We start from the raw sequence: 18866 nt of genomic DNA on the forward strand, positions 1-18866 counted from the left end.
ACCTTCCTGCCACTGCGACCCCCATGGCAGCGGCAGTGACCCAAAGGGGGTCATAGGGTTGCACTTTCTGGTGTGCTGGCTATCATGGAAGACTGTGGTGACCAGTGCCACAGCCTTCCATGATCACCAGCACACGCAACCCTACAACCGCCTTTGTCTGGAAAGGTTGGATATAAATTTTAAAATAAATAAATAGATCAAAACATGGTTGAAATTGAGACAAAACAAACGGGTCTCAACATATAGCCCCTACCATGGGAATTCAGAGAAAGCGGATAACTTCAAATTCTCAAAACACTCAGATAAGAAGATTCAAGGCTCCAAGGGAAGGGGAGGGGGAAGGACAGTTAGAGGTGGAATGCAGGAAGAAGCATCAGGGCCATAAGGAAAGCAAAGGAGACAGGCTAACTCAAATGCCTATAGGGCCAATGCTCTACATCCCTAGCTACATTTTGTAGAGGTTTCCACCATCCTGTGTCAGAATTCTGAAGGTGCTCATGGGCTCCAAAGGGCTGGGAACTCCTGGTGGATAACGTAACATTATAAGTTGAAGAAAAGGCAACCAATAAGGAAGGCAGTGAGCCAAGGGGGCAACAAGAACAAAGTCTTGATTTGGATAAAGAAATGGTCTCACTGCTGCTTCCTTCTGTTCCCACAACTATGCAAATACAGGTGGAAACAGAATACATAGAAGTGTACAAATGCAATGTTCTTTGGTAGCAACACTCTGCTGGTTGGTCGACATGTCTGCCACTTGCATTATCTGCTGAGGATTATGCTTCCCAATGATTTCTGAAGGTCGCACTAATTTCAGATTCACTATTTTAGAAAGAGGCATTTTCAATTTGGATTCTCATAGTGTATCAGTACGAGAAATTTCTGCTTGATTGGGAAAGCTAAGTGGGGGAAGGGGAGTGGTGCTCGTGAAGTTCCACCTGGTATTGAAGGAGAACAAGGCTGGAGAGGGGTTTGTTTCCTGCCATTTTTCTCCTCTACAGCCAAAGCAAGCAGGGAAGGGGGGAGGAATGGAGCACAAGGCTGCTTGCTTACTTTTCTTTTCCTGAGCAAGCGGGGGGGGGGAGAACGAGAGGGAAATCTCAGCACATAGAAGTGTAGGCTTGGAGCACAGTCACTTTAGAAATGTGGGCAAAAATAAGTCTTGTGAGGGAATGGCAACCAGGAACCAGGAAAACTTTGAACTCATACTCTGAACAATCAGCAATAGACTGCTTCACTGTGTTAGCACTGGAGGCATAGAGGAGGGGAAAGAAGTTAATCCAGCAAAACACAGAGATCTACACTTCATAGGCCCATTATGCACGGCCGCCGAAACGGCGATTTCGGGTCACATGGAAAACGCGGAGGGGGAAGACGCGACGCACACCGGTTATGCACGGGGCGGGGCGTGACGGCGGCAAAACCCAGAGTAACTGATTATGCACGCGGCGATCCGGGCGCCGCTTCTGGTTGCGCCCCGGTCACCCGGAAGCTGCGCTTTCTTCCGCGTTTCACTGACGCGGCTTTTTCGGCGGCATGCACCGAAGCTGCAGCCGGTTGCAGCCGGCTCCGTGCGTTATCGGTGATTTTAGTCGCCGCCATTCCACCCCGAATGTGCGCTAAAACCCCCGTGCATACTGAGGCTTTCAGAGCAGTTTTCTAAAATGTAGCAAGTTATATCTGCTCCTGGATATCATGGGGGAAAGGCAGTGTCACTGTGGATCAATCATAGATGTTGCAGAGGAAAAATTTAAAGTGCTAAATATCAGAATGGAAATTGATTAAAGTGCAGATGAATTTTTAAAATTTGGGGTCACCAGGGGTAAAAAGCCCAGTGCAGATCTGGCCCTTGTCAATAATTTATTTCCCCCATTTTTTGTTTGGCATTTTATCTTAGTCAAAATTGTCTTAGGCTGTTCCTGTCCACTGTCTGCTGCAGGAACTGGTGGGGACTGCATAAACATATGGAACAGAGGTCCACGACTGGCTATGAGCCACAAGGTATAGTTGGAACTTTTTGTCTGGGGTAAGGATGCTCTGTATTCTTAGTGCTTGGGGGGGGGCAACTAGAGTTCTGGCCCCATGGGAGGGCTTCTAGAGTTCTGGCCCCATGGTCAGTGACCCATTGTATTTCCAACAAGTAGACTCTTGATGCAAAAGAAATATTTTATGAAGAAATAGGCATAATACGTGCAAGGCACTTTCTTGCTGAAACTGAGTTCCTTCAAAGCCAGTACACCTATACTGGCACCCCCAATTAGGGTTGGGTGTTTTGGCACCCGAAGCAGCAATTGGCTCCTGCCGCAGCCAGCGCAGCACCACAGGGGGGAGGGGAGGCGCTCCTGCATCTCCCCTCCCCCCTGCGGCGCGGCGCTGGCTGCAGCAGGAGCAAACGGCCGCTTCAGAAGCCAAAGCGCCCAACCCTACCCCCAACCCCTCCCCCCTGAATTTAAATCTTGGCGCATAAGAAGTGGTGCACAAGATTAACCGCATTCCCACACTAACAAGCCAGTGTAAGCTGGTGCTAGTCAAAACATCCCCAAACTGTTATCCAGACATTAAAAGCCAGTACAAAGAGATAACTAATTAGGGTCAACAGTCTAAATGAACACCAGAGCATCACAAGACAGAGGCAGAAAAACAGGCCAAAGGGTATAGAAACAGAGCATAGAAACAGAAAAATATATCAGTTCCTCCAAAATACAATCTAATACTCAGCTTGTAGCAAGAACATGTGACCTCATGGCACCTGGGATTTGGCCACTGTGTCAAACATAGTGTGGGACTGGATGGTCCACTAAACTAATCCAGCTTAGCTTCTTATGAAACAGACCAGTCAAGAACTTGAAAACACAATTTACAACACCTTCTTCTGCAAGGATCTTTCCAGAGGATGGCTGAAAACGTCCCCTTATTGTATAGGATGCAAGGAAGAGAGATGCAATACACACTCAGCACTTAGGATACAAAGGAGACAACTGGGAGGCCAGTACGTTGGTTCTTCTCCATGTTCCTGAACTCATGAACACTTGAAGCTGCCTTACGTTGAACCAGATCTCTGCTCCGTCAAAGTCAGTATTGTCTACTCAGACCAGCAGTGGCTCTCCAAGGCCTTAAGCAGTGGTCTTTCACCCTAGCTCTTATCTCATCCTTTTAGCTGCAGATGATGGGGATTGAACCTGGAGCTTTCTGCAGGTCAAACAGATGCTCCTTCACGGAGCCTCAGCCCTTCCTGACTAGCAACACATCAAAATGCCAGTGAGTCCAACTCACATAGTCTTACACAAGAGTCATATTTCCTCTCCGAGTCTCTTTCCACACTTTTCTAGCTGTTAAATCAGTGCTGATAATTCAATGAATATCTATTTAAAAAACAACACATTTGCAACTCTTTTTATATACTTTGGATTGAAAGAAACTCCTTCAAAACTTGCTATGAAAATGCATTTACTTTGGACTGGAGTTCTCTGTAGTTGCCCCAAATAGCTAGGGAGTAAACGTATCCCCCAAACCTGGGGAAATTATTCTGATTTATTTTCCAGCGGATATGTTACAATTTTTAGACTCTTCCTTTCATTTCTGCCTCTGGCAAGCAATCAAATTGTTGCTGGGCTGGATCTGATTTCTGAAACAATCGTCTCTTCCTTTCTTGCCTGAATCCAGCAGGTGGTTGCAGGTACTTTACCTGCATGGCCGTTACAAGCCACCCAAAGGCTGTTAGTGCTTAGACAGAGATCAGCTCAGCTCCAGACAACCTTATTGCAGCCCAAAGCAAATCCTGATTTGATCCTTTTCAGAGCAGAGATGCATTCAGTCTTGTCTGATCCAACGGTCTTTCTCTCCTCCCTGAAAGAGACCTACAGTGCAATCGCATGCACAGGTGCTCCAGTCTAAGCCCACTGAAACAACCATACATGGAATGGCTGCAGAAAGCTGAAATGCCAAGAAGGAAGAGGCTCTGGTACCTCTCAGGCATGAGGGCCCGCTCTGGGCCATATCCCCCTCATCTGCACAACCTGTTCTGATGTGATGGCAAATGAATGGACTGGACAGGCAGTCAGCAAGGAGTATCTGTGCCCTGACAGTCCGTCCACATCACCTGGATTTGCATGCAACTGAATGGATTTTAGACTGCAGCATGCTCCCTTAGCTAAAGCCTTCAGTGCATTTGCACCTGTCCTTCACTTTTGAACATTACCAACCTGTGACTACTCATGGATAAAATACTGCAAAGATTACTCGCAGTAGGATCATGTGTATAGTCACACAAGATTGTTTTCTCCTCCCATTTGGATGATGCACTCAGCCTCTTCTGAGCACTGGTAACAAGATGCCAGTGGACACCCAGGTCCTGACGGCACTACCTGAGTTCTGCAGGGCATGCAAAGCAGTACTCTTCTGCCAGGCGTTTGGTTGAGGGCAGAACAAGCACAGAGAATAAAACCTCCAGCCCACCCTCCATTCACCGCCAGGGCATTCCTGAAGCTAACATCATGGGAAGAAGTGAATTGATAAGCGGGGAAAATAAACAAAAGAAGAGCTTTTAAAGTCTTAATATGATTTCAATTGTGCTTTGGATTGCATTTATTTATTTTACTATTTATTAATTAAATTTCTATTCCACTGCTCTCAGCTGAGCTGGCTTGTGGTGGTTCACAATCTTTAAACCGCCCACAGCGCCGCGGGCGCTGCGGACTAAATAAAAGAGCAAGGGCTGGTGGGGAGGAGTTAGGGCAGGCTCTGTCCGGGATAAAAACTGAAATGACGAAAAGGTAAAATGGCAGTAACAATGCAAAAACTCCTCCCCCAACATCTCAAGCAGTTTGAGCCAGTAGAGAAAACAATCAAACGACTGATGATTGAAACCAGGGGGTAGATCACCCAGTGGTTCCAGACATGGTCTAATACCTAGTCCTGGAACCAGGAAGCGGGGGGACCTGTTCTCATAACCCCGGTACTTTCACCTAGTCTCGACCAAATGCCTGGCAGAAGAGCTCCATCTTGTAGGCCCTGTGGAACCTAGAGAGCTCCTTCAGGGCCTACAACTGTTCAGGGAGCTCATTCCACCAGGTAGGGGCCAGGACCGAAAAGGCCCTGGCCCTGGTCGAGGGCAGGTATACTTCCCAGGTCCCCAGGACCATCAGCAGATTCATATCCACAGAGTGAAGTGCTCTGCGGAGGACATGAGGAGGTAGGTAGGACCCAAGTCATGTATAGCCGTAAAGGTCAAAAACAGTACCTTGAACTTGATCTGGAAGCAGACCAGCAACCAATGCAGTTGTCTCAGCAATGGCTGGATGTGGGCCCTCCAAGATGATTTAGCGAGGACCTGCACAGCCGTGTTCTATACCATCTGCAATTTCTGTGTCAGAGACAAGGGTAGGCCTGCGTATAGCATGTTACAGACATCTAACCTGGAAGTGACTGTTGCATGGACCACTGTGGCCAGGTGTTCCAAGGACAGGTAGGACACTAGTAGCTGGGCTTGGCACAGATAAAAGAATGCCACCTGGACTACATTTGTGTACTGAGCTTCCATAGATAGATAGATAGATAGATAGATAGATAGATAGATAGATAGATAGATAGATAGATAGATAGATAGATAGATAGATAGATAGATAGATAGATAGATAGATAGATAGATACCGTATATACTCGCATATAAGCTGCGCCGCATATAAGCCGAGGCACCTAATTTCAGCACAAAATGCTGGAAAACCTTATTGACTCGCATGTAAACTGAGGCTGGTGTTTGGATAATGGCTTCCATTCCATTCCCTTTTGGGGAGGATCTTTTATTTTCCTTTTCTTCCCACCCCCCTCCTCCCTCTTTCCCTTCCTCCTCCCTCTTTCCCTCTGACCCCTCTTGCCTTTTTATATCAAACTAGGGGCAAAGCCTCTTGTGGCACAGAGTGAGCCTCTTGTGGCGCAGACTGGTAACGCAGCAGACATGCAGTCTGAAAGCTTTGCCCATGAGGCTGGGAGTTCGATCCCAGCAGCCGGCTCAAGGTTGACTCAGCCTTCCGTCCTTCCGAGGTCGGTAAAATGAGTACCCAGCTTGCTGGGGGTAAACGGTAATGACTGGGGAAGGCACTGGCAAACCACCCCGTATTGAGTCTGCCATGAAAACGCTGGAGGGCGTCACTCCAAGGGTCAGACATGGCTCGGTGCTTGCACAAGGGATACCTTACCTTACCTTAGGGGCAAAGCCCGTTGCATCCAAGAATACAACGGGAGCTAGAGCTTGGCATTGGGAAGAGGAAGGGGAGGGGTTGTCCAGTCTGTAAGGGCATGAGGCTGAATATGTGCGTTGTGTGGGGGGCTGTGGTGGTGTGGTGGCAAATGAGGCCATGGGTGTGGAGATACGGGTGTCAAGAACCTGTGGTGTGGAATGTTCGTTGAGTGTGGGAGAGGACTGACCTTTGGGAATTGTGGCATAGTGGTTACAGATGAGCTTTCCAGAGCCATGTCCTCAGATATGTGAAGGGAAAAATCAGACTGGAGACTCTTCTTAGGGGAAGATTACATGGCAACCAATTCCCCCCAGTTCTGTGCCATTTCCCTTCTTGTGTGAATTAGGCCACATTCACCGAAATGCCCCTCTGTCCTAATACTCATGGGGTAGTCACAGTACACAGGTGTCCACCCTGTTCCTTGTTTTCCATTTTTTCACTGTTGGTAAAATGTTATGTGCCCACATGCTTCTTTCATGGTTGCTCCTTAGAAGAACGGATTTTTGTACCCTATTGCTTACTACCCAAAGGAGTCTCAAAGCGGTTTACAAACACCTTTTCCATTCGTCTCTCCACAATAGTTAACCTGTGAGGTATGTGGGGTTGTGAGAGATCTGAGAGAACTGGGAATGGGCCGCAGTGACCCAGCAGGCCTCAGGTGTCTCAAAGCATTTTTTAAAATGTTATTAGTAACTTTATTAATAATACATTTCCATAATAACATAAATCTTGTAGTCTTCCACTATAACATAATTAAACTTCCAGTAACACTTTATACAACATATTGTATAATTTGTGTACACTGAGACAAATGCAAATAAACAAATTCTGAACCTCCTATTTAAATCTCAACTGAGGATTCCCACTCCAAATTTATGTATGTTTTCCCCATATAATTCCAAAATGGTCTCCATTGATTTTTATACTTTTCTAAGTCTGTGTCCTTCAACAATGCTGTGAGTCTAGCCATTTTTGAAAAATCCAATAATTTCATTTTCCAATCCTCCAGCGATGGGGTCTCCTTTGTTTTCCAAACTTTTGCTACCACCATTCTGGCTGCTGCTAAGGCATACAATAACAATATATTCAATTCTTTAGGTATTTCATCTCTCGTTATACCTAATAAAAATAGTTCTGGTTTCTTTTTTAAGTTAACACCCAGCATTTTCTTAAGTTCTACATATATTTTGTTCCAAAATTTAGCCATCCCTGGGCAGCTCCACCACATATGGAAAAAGTGGCCCTCATTTATCTTACATTTCCAACATCTCTTGTCAGTATCCTGAGACCATTTTGCCAATTTTGACGGAGTTAAGTACCACCTAAAGTACATTTTATAAAAATTTTCCCTCAAATCATAACTATCTGAGAACTTAATTTGTTTCTTCCATAAATGTTCCCAAGTCTCCATATCTATTGGATAGCCTAGATCCTTGGCCCACTTAACCATGACTAATTTAACACTTTCCGTTTCAGTGTCCCACTCTAATAGCATTTTATAAGCCTTTGATATAAGTTTCTCATCCTTGTCTATTATCTCTATCTCAAATCTGGATTTCTTAAAACTAAAGCCCACTGCTTTGTCTCTCTTTAAACATTCATATAGCTGGTGGTACTGAAACCATCCATCCACTGCCTCAGACATATCTTCCCACCTCAACATTTTAGTGCCTTCTTTTGAGTTAGTCAAAATATCTCTGTATCTAATCCACTGATCTCTCATATTCTTTTCTGGTCTTTTACCTATCTCTTTAGGAGAAATCCAAAGTGGGGTACACCTCTCTAACCTAACTTTATATCTATTCCATGTCTGCAGTAAGGCTCTTCTTACAAAATGATTCTTAAAATCTTTATGCATCCTCTCTTTATCATGCCACATGTAAGCATGCAATCCAAATCGTCTATCAAAACCCTCAAGATCTAATAGTCTGGTATCCTGCAATGTCACCCATTCTTTAACCCAAACTAATTTAACAGCCTCATGATATAGATACAGGTTTGGAAGAGATAACCCACCTCTCTCCTTTGAATCTGATAAGATTCTATAACTAATTCTTGGTCTTTTCCCTGCCGCCGAAAGACCGCCGCCCAGGACAGCCCACGCCGCATCAGGACGCCACAGAAGAAACACCGCTGCCCGGGGCAGCCCCCCCCCAGCCTCAGCCCGCCGCCGCCGCCAAAAGCCCGCCGCCCGGGGGAGGACCCGCTGCCCGACGGAGCCCCCGCCGACAGTAAGTGCCTAGCGCCCGCTGTATTAATCATACAGCGGGCTTGATTACTAGTTTACTATAATTCTTGCCTTTTGATCTAAATAAATTGATCTTATACTCTTCAAAAAATGTTCCCCCATCTGCATATTTTCACAAACTTGCATCATAAAATACCAAGAAATATTGTCAAATGCTTTTTCAGCATCAACAAAAATTAAAGCCACCTTTAATTTTCGCAATGTTTCTCATAATATTCAAGGATATCTAGTACTACTCTCATATTATCTTTAACATTTCTCTTTGGTAAGAAGCCCGACTGATCTTTGTGGATATACTCGCCGAAAACCCTTTTCGATCTTTGTGCCAGTATACTCATGAATATTTTGTAGTCATTATTTAAAAGTGATATGGGCCTAAAATTTGCTATTTCCTCTTGGTCCACATTCCCTTTAGGTGTCTCAAAGCATTTTCCAATCGTCTTCCCTCTGTCTCCCCATAGCAGACTCCCCATGAGGGAGGTGGGGTAGCGAGCCTCACAGGGAAGCTGGCAACCCTAAGAGGAAGACTCTCTGTGCACAACAGTCTTGACCTTAGTAAGGTTTTTTATACTGTTTTTTTATTTGCCAAGGTTATTTGCCAGGCCAAAAAGTCATTCAGTTACCATGTGTCTCCAGACATTTCCTTGTTCACTATTTATAGTTTCACGCTGTAAATATTTATTTAGATCTTCCTGCACTTTCCAGACTCACAGGACTGATGCTGGTCTGCCTGTCTGCGCCCCAGAATACAAACAGTTGCTGGTAAGGGCTGGCCATATCCCATAGGCCAGGAGGGACACCCCTGCACCACACTCTACCAACAGCAGGCAAAAATGGCTCCTTTGAAGGCTGGACATTGAGGCATTGTATGATTTTGAAGTCCGACCTCCAAACCTCTAGGAATAGTTCCAACACAGGGGTAGCCAACCTACAGGTGTGGCCTGGAGAACTCCTGGAAATACAGCTCACCCGCAGAGTATAAAGATCAGCTCCCCAGGCAGAAAGGGCTACTTTGGACAGGGTTGTGGTAGAGAAGAAACATTTAAGGCCCACACAGGTTGTTGTTTAATTGAAAGACTTGAGGCCTAGTGCACAGGGTTGTTGTGCAGATGAAACAGGAGACAAAAGAGCCAGTTTCCTCTGCAGAATAACGCTGTTCAGTGGCCTCAAATCTGCAGAGAGTTGCAAAGAAGAAAGACACATGACTTGGCTGTGTCTAACCTCCGGGCTGAGCAGTATTTTAAGTGAGAATGGGCTTTTCTGTGGCCTCCCTGTCAGCCAACTGTTTGGCAGAAAGGGAAAGTCCCCTCCCCCTCAAAAAGAAAGCCCTCAGGCTCCCCTGCATTGCTCTCTGAAGGAAGATGCCGCTTCGTGCACCTCCCCATTAGCCGCTTGGCCTTTGAGTGGCACTTGGAGGGGCGAGTTTTTATCACGGACAGAGCCCGTCCTAACTCCTCCCCAATAGCCCTTAGGGCTTTATTTTATAACCGCAGGAGCGGTTAAAGATACTTCTTCTTATCCCATTCCCTTCTTCTTAGCTGGGTGTTCTGTTTCCTCCACTTCCATTCCTTCCTCTAGGGGTGTTTTCCTCCTTATGCTCTCTGCTCTCCATCTGACACAGAGGCTTCAGAGTTTCCTGCAGCAGTAGCACATACTAGCCTCTCGCTAGCTTCGTACTAGCCCCTTGCTAGCCTCGTGCTAGCCTCGTTAAGGCAGTGAGGGGGCGGGAGTGGAGACTGCTCTTCCCTCCCCTTCCACTATCCCTCCTGGGCTTCCTGCATCTCTTCCTGCCTCTGCTTCTTCAGTTAAGTTTACTTGTCTCCCACCCCCACCCTCATGTCTAGTCTGGTAGCTTTTTAAAAAAAAACCTCAGCCTTCGGGGAGGGCGGTATATAAATCTAAATAAATAAATAAACAAACAAACAAACAAATAAATAAATAAATAAATAAATAAATATAAGCCAAGGGAAACTTTTTCAACTTTAAAAAAGGGCTGAAAAATTCGACTTATATGTGAGTATAGACAGACAGACAGACCAAAGACCACCCCCAAATTCCTGGCCAATGGTGCAGATGTCAGTTGCACTCCATCCAGGCAGGGGGACGTGCTTCCTGATCCTGCCCCCTTCTCCCCAGCCACAGGACCTCCCTTTTGGAGGGGTTGGCATATATGTTGCAAACCAGGCCTGCTTGTGGGGAGCGGTGGTCTAGAAAACTAATAAATAATAATAAAATAATAAATAAATAAATGCCACCGCCCCGCCCTCCCCCCCACACACCATCCACACGTGGTGTTTCTGCACTGATATTGAAGAAGGAGAAAAAAAACATAGCCCTCTTAAGAAAAGTTGGAAATACAAAGGGGGCTATGAACAATGTTTCCACCTTACAGGTAACTCATACCTCTTAAATCTAGGAAGAAATTCAGCTGAATATTGAAGTTTCTGCAGAGTCAGTAAACACAGACCACACATTTCTTCGAAACCAATCCGCTCTTTTATTCCATTCAACACCAACTCCAAACACTGAACAAGAAATACAGGCACAACATGAGCTTATATATGAAACTGGAGGCAGTTTCATTGGTCTATTTAGAGAGACATAGTACCAATTGGCTGTGATGGTGCAGTTCAGAAGCCCTTATTTGCATAAGGTTTTGTGGCAAAGATTGTCCACACAGATAACAAATATACCTTTCAAACGTGCCATCCATCTTGAAAAAACCTCAAGATCCCTCCTGGGGACTAGTGGGGGGTGGGGGAGGACTTATCTGGAGAAGGAGACCAGGCTAGGCCTCTAGCAGGCACTGTCTTAGAACTGACAACATTTCACCACCAACTTCCAAGCAGTATTTGGAGAAAAAAAACCATGGTAAAACCACCTTCTACCACAGAGTTTTTGTCCAAATATCAGAGTACTGCCAGAACATCACTGGTGAGCAACGTGGGCCAGAGGACTGGGCCTCTCTCTTTCTCCAAGGAAGAAGAAGACGACGAAGAGTTGGTTCTTATATGCCGCTTTTCTCTACCCAAAAGAGTCTCAAAGGGGCTTACAGTCGCCTTCCCATTCCTCTCCCCCACCAGGCAGCTGGTCAGTTGGCATGAGACCCTCACCTCCACCGGGGTGGGCTGGCCACCCTAGAGCTAGATTGGAATTGGAGCCACAAAACTGCTCCCTCCCCAAAGGCATCTGGGAAAAACAAAACTTTGGTTTGAGAAAGATCACTCAGATATTAGCTCCGAGAACAGGAACTTAGCCATAAAGGGGGCAACTTAATCCCATTATTGCAAGGAAAGTTCCCCAAAGCTGCTAGGGGTACTTTCTAGGCACTAGCAAGGTGGCCCCCCCTGCTGGACAGGAAGCTGGGTAAACCTACTGCATTTGCTGTCTGCCAAGAACATTGTTAAGCTACTGACAGACCATAATATGTGGTAGATAGGCCACAATTAGTTCTTGGAATGCGGGTTTGCAGGTTGAATTAACTGAATTTCCCATTCAGATTAATCCTCCTCCTCAGCTAATAAATCAGCTTTGAAAAATCTTCTGGAACACATTTGGGAAAGTATGTTACTTTCTTCCCATAAAAAGAGCAGCTTTTTTTAAAAGTGATTTTATCTACTCGTGCCTATTTTTGAACAACCACTGAAAGCTCTCTGAGTACGAAAGAACTTCCTTTATCATTTGACGATCCCAAATGGAATATCAAATGATATTAATATTTTAAGAAGATGAACAAGCAGTTAAATAAATAATGAAAACAAGAGTGTGTTTGTCGTGGCACAGGGTGATCTCTGTCTTAAAAGCAGGTTCTTCTTAAAAAGGGGTTTAAGGAAATGACAAGATATTTGACATTCCTTATATATAATTAATAGCAACACTGGGAAGAAAAATATTTTTTTAAACACCTTCCTACGGTTTGAAGACTGTTATGTTAGTCTAGTTTCTCCTGTTTGGAAATGTCTTCTCTTTGAATATATTTCCTTCTGAATGAAAAGAAGAAGATAAACAATTTGACATAAATGGCCTGCTCAGCTCTATCTGAAGTATTTCTGGGATTTGTTTAAGAACGAGAGTATAAAACACAGCTAGTCAGGCTGGCAATTAGAGATGATTGTGATTTTTTTTCCTAATAAGGGGTTTCATTCATCTTCTTTCTAGGAGATGTCTTGCTGCAAGTCATGTCCCTCATATATAATAATTGAACCATAGTTGGAAGGGAACTCCAGGGTCATCTAGTCCAACCCCCTGCAGAATGCAGAAAACTCACAACTGCCTGCCCGCCCATAGTGATCCCAATTCCATGCCCAGATAATCCACCCCCCCCCGCAAAAAAAAACCCCAAAAATAAAACTCAACAGTACCAGAATCCCTGACCAGTCCAGCCTGGAAGAAATTCACATGATCACACAGATTGTCCCAATTTACGAAAAGCCATCTTTTGAATAGTTTTGTAGCTGCACAGGGTTAGTCTTTGGCATAGTGGCTGGACAAACCACCTTTGCCCTGGTACCGAATTGCTGGGCTTTGGTATGCCCTGGGGTCATCATGGGCAGTGATTACTCTGTGCTAGGATTGCCACCAGTGAGGCATAGGGGGTGGGGGTCGGGGTGGGGCAGGATTGCCAGATGGAGGTTCGGAAGCAACTGGAGATCTGGGATGGAGGCTGGGGAGGCCTCAGTGGGATGAAATGCCAGAGACCACCCAGCCCAGCGTCAATTGTCTCCAGGAGAACTGATCTCTGTAGTCTGGAGATGAGTAGGCATGTGCAGGAAAGAAAAATCAGTGTTTTTGGAGTCTGGGTAAACTGGACCCCCAAACTATTGGCATTTGCTGATATTCCTGAATTCCAATACTAGTAGTTGAGAATTCTGAATATTTCTGGCTGTATTATACCCTACGGGGCTCTTGCACTGAATGTACTGAATTAATTGTTCAGGGCTTGAGGTAGTTTCAAATGGGTAGCCGTGTTGGTCTGAAGTAGCACAACAGAATCAGAGTCCGGTAGCACCTTTAAGACCCACAAAGATTGAGTCAGGGCGTGAGCTTTCGAGTGCAAGCACCCTCAGACTATGATCTTCTTACTTGACAGGGAATATATGTAACAGAATTGATTTTTGCTATATATTCCCTGTCATGTAAGAAGATCATAGTCTGAGGAAGGGTGCTTGCACTCGAAGGCTCACGCCCCAAATCAATCTTTGTGGGTCTTAAAGGTGCTCCTGCACTCTGATTTTATAGGGCTTGAGGTAGACACAGCTTAGCTGCTGGAGCCTCTCCTTAAAAGAACCACCAAGTTTCAAAAAGATTAGGCCAGGGGGTTCAGTCTTATGGGCACCCAAGGAAGGTGCCCCCATCCTCCATGCTTTCGGGGAGCTAACAACAGCACAAGCCCAGCAGAATGCCCCAGAGGATCTCCGCAGTGAAAACAGAGGCAATGGAGTCCATACGTCTTCGCCATCAATATTATACGCGTTCCATTTTATTTCACGGTTGTTACCAAGAGTCCCAGGGCGCTCAGGTCAATTTTATATCTCCTTATTCCTCGCAGACACAAATTGGGCCGTAACATCTCATGTCCTCAGATTCTGTGCTGCAGCCATAAAAATGTCATATAAGATGACTCTCACCTAATGGTTCAGAGAGCTGTGACCACCATCATTTCCTATATGTATAATCTAATCTATGATTTCAGCAGTTTTATAGTTTAAGGTATTTTACAATATTTTCATTCATTCATTCATTCATTCATTCATTCTATTTATATACATGGGAGAACATAGGAACAAGTACGGTATAACTCAGTAACAACGTTGAATAAAACAAAAGCAATAACTGGTTACAATAGCATTTCAGTAACTGGTTGAACAACAGTAACATGTTAACTATCCCATGGCTGGTCGGTTCAGAATTCAATTCATTGGGAGGGGTTCTGAGGGGACTACTAGAGGTCGTCGTTGGTTGCCTGGCGGAATAGCTCCGTTTTGCAGCCCTAGGGCCCTGATCTCTTCTTGGAGCTCGTTCCACCAAGTGGAGGCCAGGAGAGAGAAACCTCTGGCCCTGGTTGAGGTCAGATGGGCTTCCTGCAGTGAAAATGAAGGGGGGGGGGGTCAAATCTGAGGACCTTGGAAGTAGAAACTGAGGGTGGAGAGGGCCTTTCTGCAATATTGCACTGGTCCAACTGCTGGGCTGGACTGGGCTGGACAGGGGCACCTTCTTTGAGTGCTCATAAAATTGTATCCTCAATTACTAAACTGAACAACAGATAAGTTATAATTCTCCAACTTGCACTTGGAGGCTGGGACTCCAAGTCTGCAGCCTGAATGAAAATGCCTCACCAGCCTTTAAAGAAATCAGAAAAAAGGTATTTTAGATCAGGAGAATAACACAGTGAGGAAGCAATAACCTCACTTCTCACCCATATTGTGGTCTGGTCCACACCCCCATCCCTGCAGCTGCTTCCTGGGCCATCACATTGGCAGTTCCTGTTAAAGCCCCTGCAGCCGGAGCCTAAAGGAATCACGGAATGGAACAGGATCCCCCCCCCCCCCCGATGCCCTCCCTTCATGTGGATAAAGGAACAGGACAGAGAGTTCCTTCCCAACTCTCCACAATTTCAGCCTCATGACTGTGGACGTTTTGTGCTGCAGAAGGAACTGCATTATTGAACACTGACTCCAGGACTCACTCAGCCATTCTTTCTAACCGCCAGAGAAAGGTTTTATTTTGAAATCATTCCTATTGCAAAATCTATTCCAGACAAGCAAAGACGGAACCATCCTAGAGATTTGCTCATATTGAGGCGCGTGCATCTGGGCTGCTATGCGGCTCTTGCATGGGGAAAAGAAACCTTTTCAGCTGGATGAACACAAAATACATAAAAGCAGATTCAAATCCATCTTGCTGTCTTAGCTGGAAGCAACTGGATGAGAGATCAAAATGAAGGTAATGCTGATGACTAAATAAAGGGAAAATAGCCTCTCGCCATTTGCTCAACTGCAGACAGAGTTGTTCACAGTAGAAAAAGAAAGGCAGCGCTGGGCACATTCCCAAGCAGGCAGTATTGAGCAAAAGTTCAGTTAGGCACTAGGAAAATGAACAAGAAGCCAGTACTTTCTACCAAGTGGCCAAGAGACCAAGTGAGTGTGACATGATTGCCTTCCTCCCAGAAGACAAGATGGACTACATCTGCCCCAAGTGTAAGCTGGTAATACTTTTGGAGGAAAGGATTAGGGGCTTAGAAGAGAGGATTATTACTCTGACCCAAATTAAGAAAGGGGAGGAGTTGATAGACTGGAGCTGTGCAACTCGGAATAAAGAGGATACAACCAGTCTTGAAGAGGATAAGGGGATTGACCTCATTACGGAACCTCTGCAGACAGTTAGGAAAAAGACTCAACGGCGTAGAGCGAGACGGTTCTCTGGACCTTTGGAGCTCCAAAATAGATTTCAGGCCTTTGCAGAGGAGGTGCAAGTGTCAATGAGGGAAGAGGTCCCAAAACGAAGTCTAAGACAAAATGAAGAGGCCATGGGGATAGAAGGAAATGGTGTTGAGAAGAAAAGAAAAAGGAGAGTACTGGTAATTGGAGATTCCCTGCTAAGAGGAATGGATCGCCATGTGGCTGGGCCCGACCCCCTAACCCGAGAAGTGTGTTGCTTGCCAAGGACAAAAATTAAAGACATTACAGAATGGCTGCCCAAACTCCTCAAATCTATGGATCGCTAACCATTTGTGATGGTCCATGTGGGAACGAATGACATGTCCCTGAATACCATCGCTCCTATTAAAAAAGACTATTAAGATCTGGGGAGGAAGCTCAAGCAAATGGGGGCACAAGTGGTATTCTCTTCAATCTTGCCTGTCAAGGGAAGAGGAATGCGTCGGGAGAGGAAGATAATGGAGGTGAATCAGTGGCTGCGTAGTTGGTGCCGGCAGGAGAGATTTGGTTTCTGGGACCATGGGATAGGCTTTCTTGAGGAAGGCCTACTAGCACCTAATGGACTGCACTTATCGAAGTTGGGGAAGAATGTGTTTGGCAGGAACCTGGGGAGATTCATCAGGAGAGCTTTAAACTAAAGCCACTAGGGGAAGGAGATGATCAACATAGGGAGTGTATGGAAGGAAAACGATCGGAGGCAGCCCAACCGGCAAGGCCAGCTCATAGGGAACCAAAAGTAAAAGGATTCAGCTGCCTTTATACTAACGCCCGAAGCATGGGCAATAAGGAAGAGCTGGAACTTCTCATGCTGATGGGAAGATATGATCTAGTAGGCATCACAGAAACTTGGTGGAATGATTCTCATGACTGGAATGTAATGGTGGATGGATATGTTCAGAAAAAAAGAGAATAGATGGAAGAGGTGGAGGAGTGTCACTGTATGTGAGGAAAGGGCTTACAGGAAATTCTAGTGAAGGAGAGCATATCTACAGTGGAAAGCATTTGGGTGAAAATAAGTGAAGGGAAAACAAACAGTGTGGTGGTTGGTGTCTGCTACCAACCGCCTGACCAACGAGAGGATGTGGATGCTGCACTTTGTGAGCAGCTTGAGAAAGTATCCAAGCGGCAGGACCTTGTCATCATGGGTGACTTCTATTTCCCAGATGTGTTCTGGGAAACAAACTCTGCAAACCTTCCTCAGTCATGCAACTTTCTGATCTGCCTGGCTGACAATTTCATTTATCAAATGGTAGATAAACCCACAAGAGGTTCAGCCATACTGGATTTAATACTGACCAACAGGCAAAAGTTGGTGGATGAGGTGAAGGAGGTGGGGACCCTAGGAGGAAGTGACCATGTCCTCATTGAATTCCTTTTGAGATGGGGGGGGGGGCAAGGAAGCTTTTAGCCAGATGTGGATGTTGGATTTTCGTAGGGTAAACTGTAATAGACTCAGAGATATGATGAGAGTCATACCATGGACGAGAATGCTGGAAGCGAAGGGAGCATGTGAAGGGTGGGCGCTACTCATAGAATCATAGAATCATAGAGTTGGAAGGGTCCATACAGGCCATCTAGTCCAACCCCCTGCTCAACACAGGATCAGCCCAAAGCATCCTAAAGCATCCAAGGAAAGTGTGTATCCAATCTTTGTTTGAAGACTGCCAGTGAGGGGGAGCTCACCACCTCCTTAGGCAGCCTATTCCACTGCTGAACTACTCTGACTGTGAAATTTCCCCCCCTGATATCTAGCCTATATCGTTGTACTTGTAGTTTAAACCCATTACTGCATGTCCTTTCCTCTGGAGCCAATGGGAACAGCATCCTGCCATCCTCCAAATGACAACCTTTCAAATACTTAAAGAGGGCTCTCATGTTCCCTCTCAACCTCCTTTTCTCCAGGCTGAACATTCCCAAGTCCCTCAACCTATCTTCATAGGGCTTGGTCCCATGGCTCCAGATCATGTTCGTCGCTCTCCTCTGTACCCTTTCAATTTTATCTACGTCCTTCTTGAAGTGAGGCCTCCAGAACTGCACACAGTACTCCAGGTGTGTTCTGACCAGTGCTGTATACAATGGGACTATGATATCTTTTGATTTTGATGTGATGCTCCTGTTGATACAGCCCAAAATGGCATTTGCCTTTTTTACGGCTGCATCACACTGCCTGCTCATGTTTAGTTTACAATCCACAAGTACCCCAAGGTCTCGTTCACACACAGTGTTACCTAGAAGCGTATCCCCCATCCAGTAGGCATACTTTTCATTTTTCTGACCCAGATGCAGAACTTTACACTTATCTTTATTAAATTGCATCTTGTTCTCATTTGCCCATTTTTCCATTGTGTTCAGATCTCGTTGAACTCTGTCTCTATCTTCCGGAGTATTTGCCAGTCCTCCCAATTTGGTGTCATCTGCAAACTTCATGAGGAGTCCCTCCACCCCCTCATCTAGATCATTAATAAATATGTTAAAAAGTACCGGGCCGAGCACCGAGCCCTGAGGTACCCCGCTACTCACCTCTCTCCAGTCTGATGAAACACCATTGACAACAACTCTTTGAGTGCGGTTCTCTAACCAATTCCCTATCAACCTAACTATCTGAAAATCCAGATTGCAGTCCTTCAACCTATCCATCAGAACATCATGGGGAACCTTGTCAAAAGCTTTACTAAAATCCAAGTAAACGACATCAACCGAGCCCTGAGGTACCCCGCTACTCACCTCCCTCCAGTCTGATGAAACACCATTGACACAATGCTACCATCCCTTGTATTCCTGGGTGCAACAGGCTTTGCTCATCATCAGCAGCAGCATCATCAGCATCCACATCTTATTTCTTCATTTGCTCCCTCCACATTTGGGGGGCACCTTTTCCAAATAGGTGTTGCAAAGTAGAAAACATTGCTTCTGTTATTCTGGCATGCCATTTCCTAGGCATGTGACAAT

At 45.5% G+C, this 18866-nt stretch overlaps 2 protein-coding genes across 10 annotated transcripts in view; one reads left to right on the forward strand and one right to left on the reverse strand.

Moving 5' to 3' along the window:
* CDH18 (cadherin 18) overlaps nucleotides 1–18866 on the reverse strand; it is a 902365-nt gene that overhangs the window by 633161 nt on the left and 250338 nt on the right. The gene's annotated exons all lie outside the window — the stretch shown is intronic.
* The window catches only part of LOC143845193 (uncharacterized), an 86265-nt gene that overhangs the window by 4019 nt on the left and 63380 nt on the right, over nucleotides 1–18866 (forward strand). For both annotated transcript variants that reach the window (XM_077353391.1, XM_077353392.1), the window contains exons 3-4: nucleotides 1937–1998; nucleotides 8314–8464. In XM_077353391.1, the coding sequence (XP_077209506.1) occupies nucleotides 1962–1998; nucleotides 8314–8464 (188 nt within the window). In that variant the 5' untranslated portion in view covers nucleotides 1937–1961. The remainder of the gene's footprint in view (nucleotides 1–1936; nucleotides 1999–8313; nucleotides 8465–18866) is intronic.

Source organism: Paroedura picta, chromosome 9 (assembly GCF_049243985.1).
Source record: "Paroedura picta isolate Pp20150507F chromosome 9, Ppicta_v3.0, whole genome shotgun sequence".
NCBI lineage: Eukaryota > Metazoa > Chordata > Lepidosauria > Squamata > Gekkonidae > Paroedura > Paroedura picta.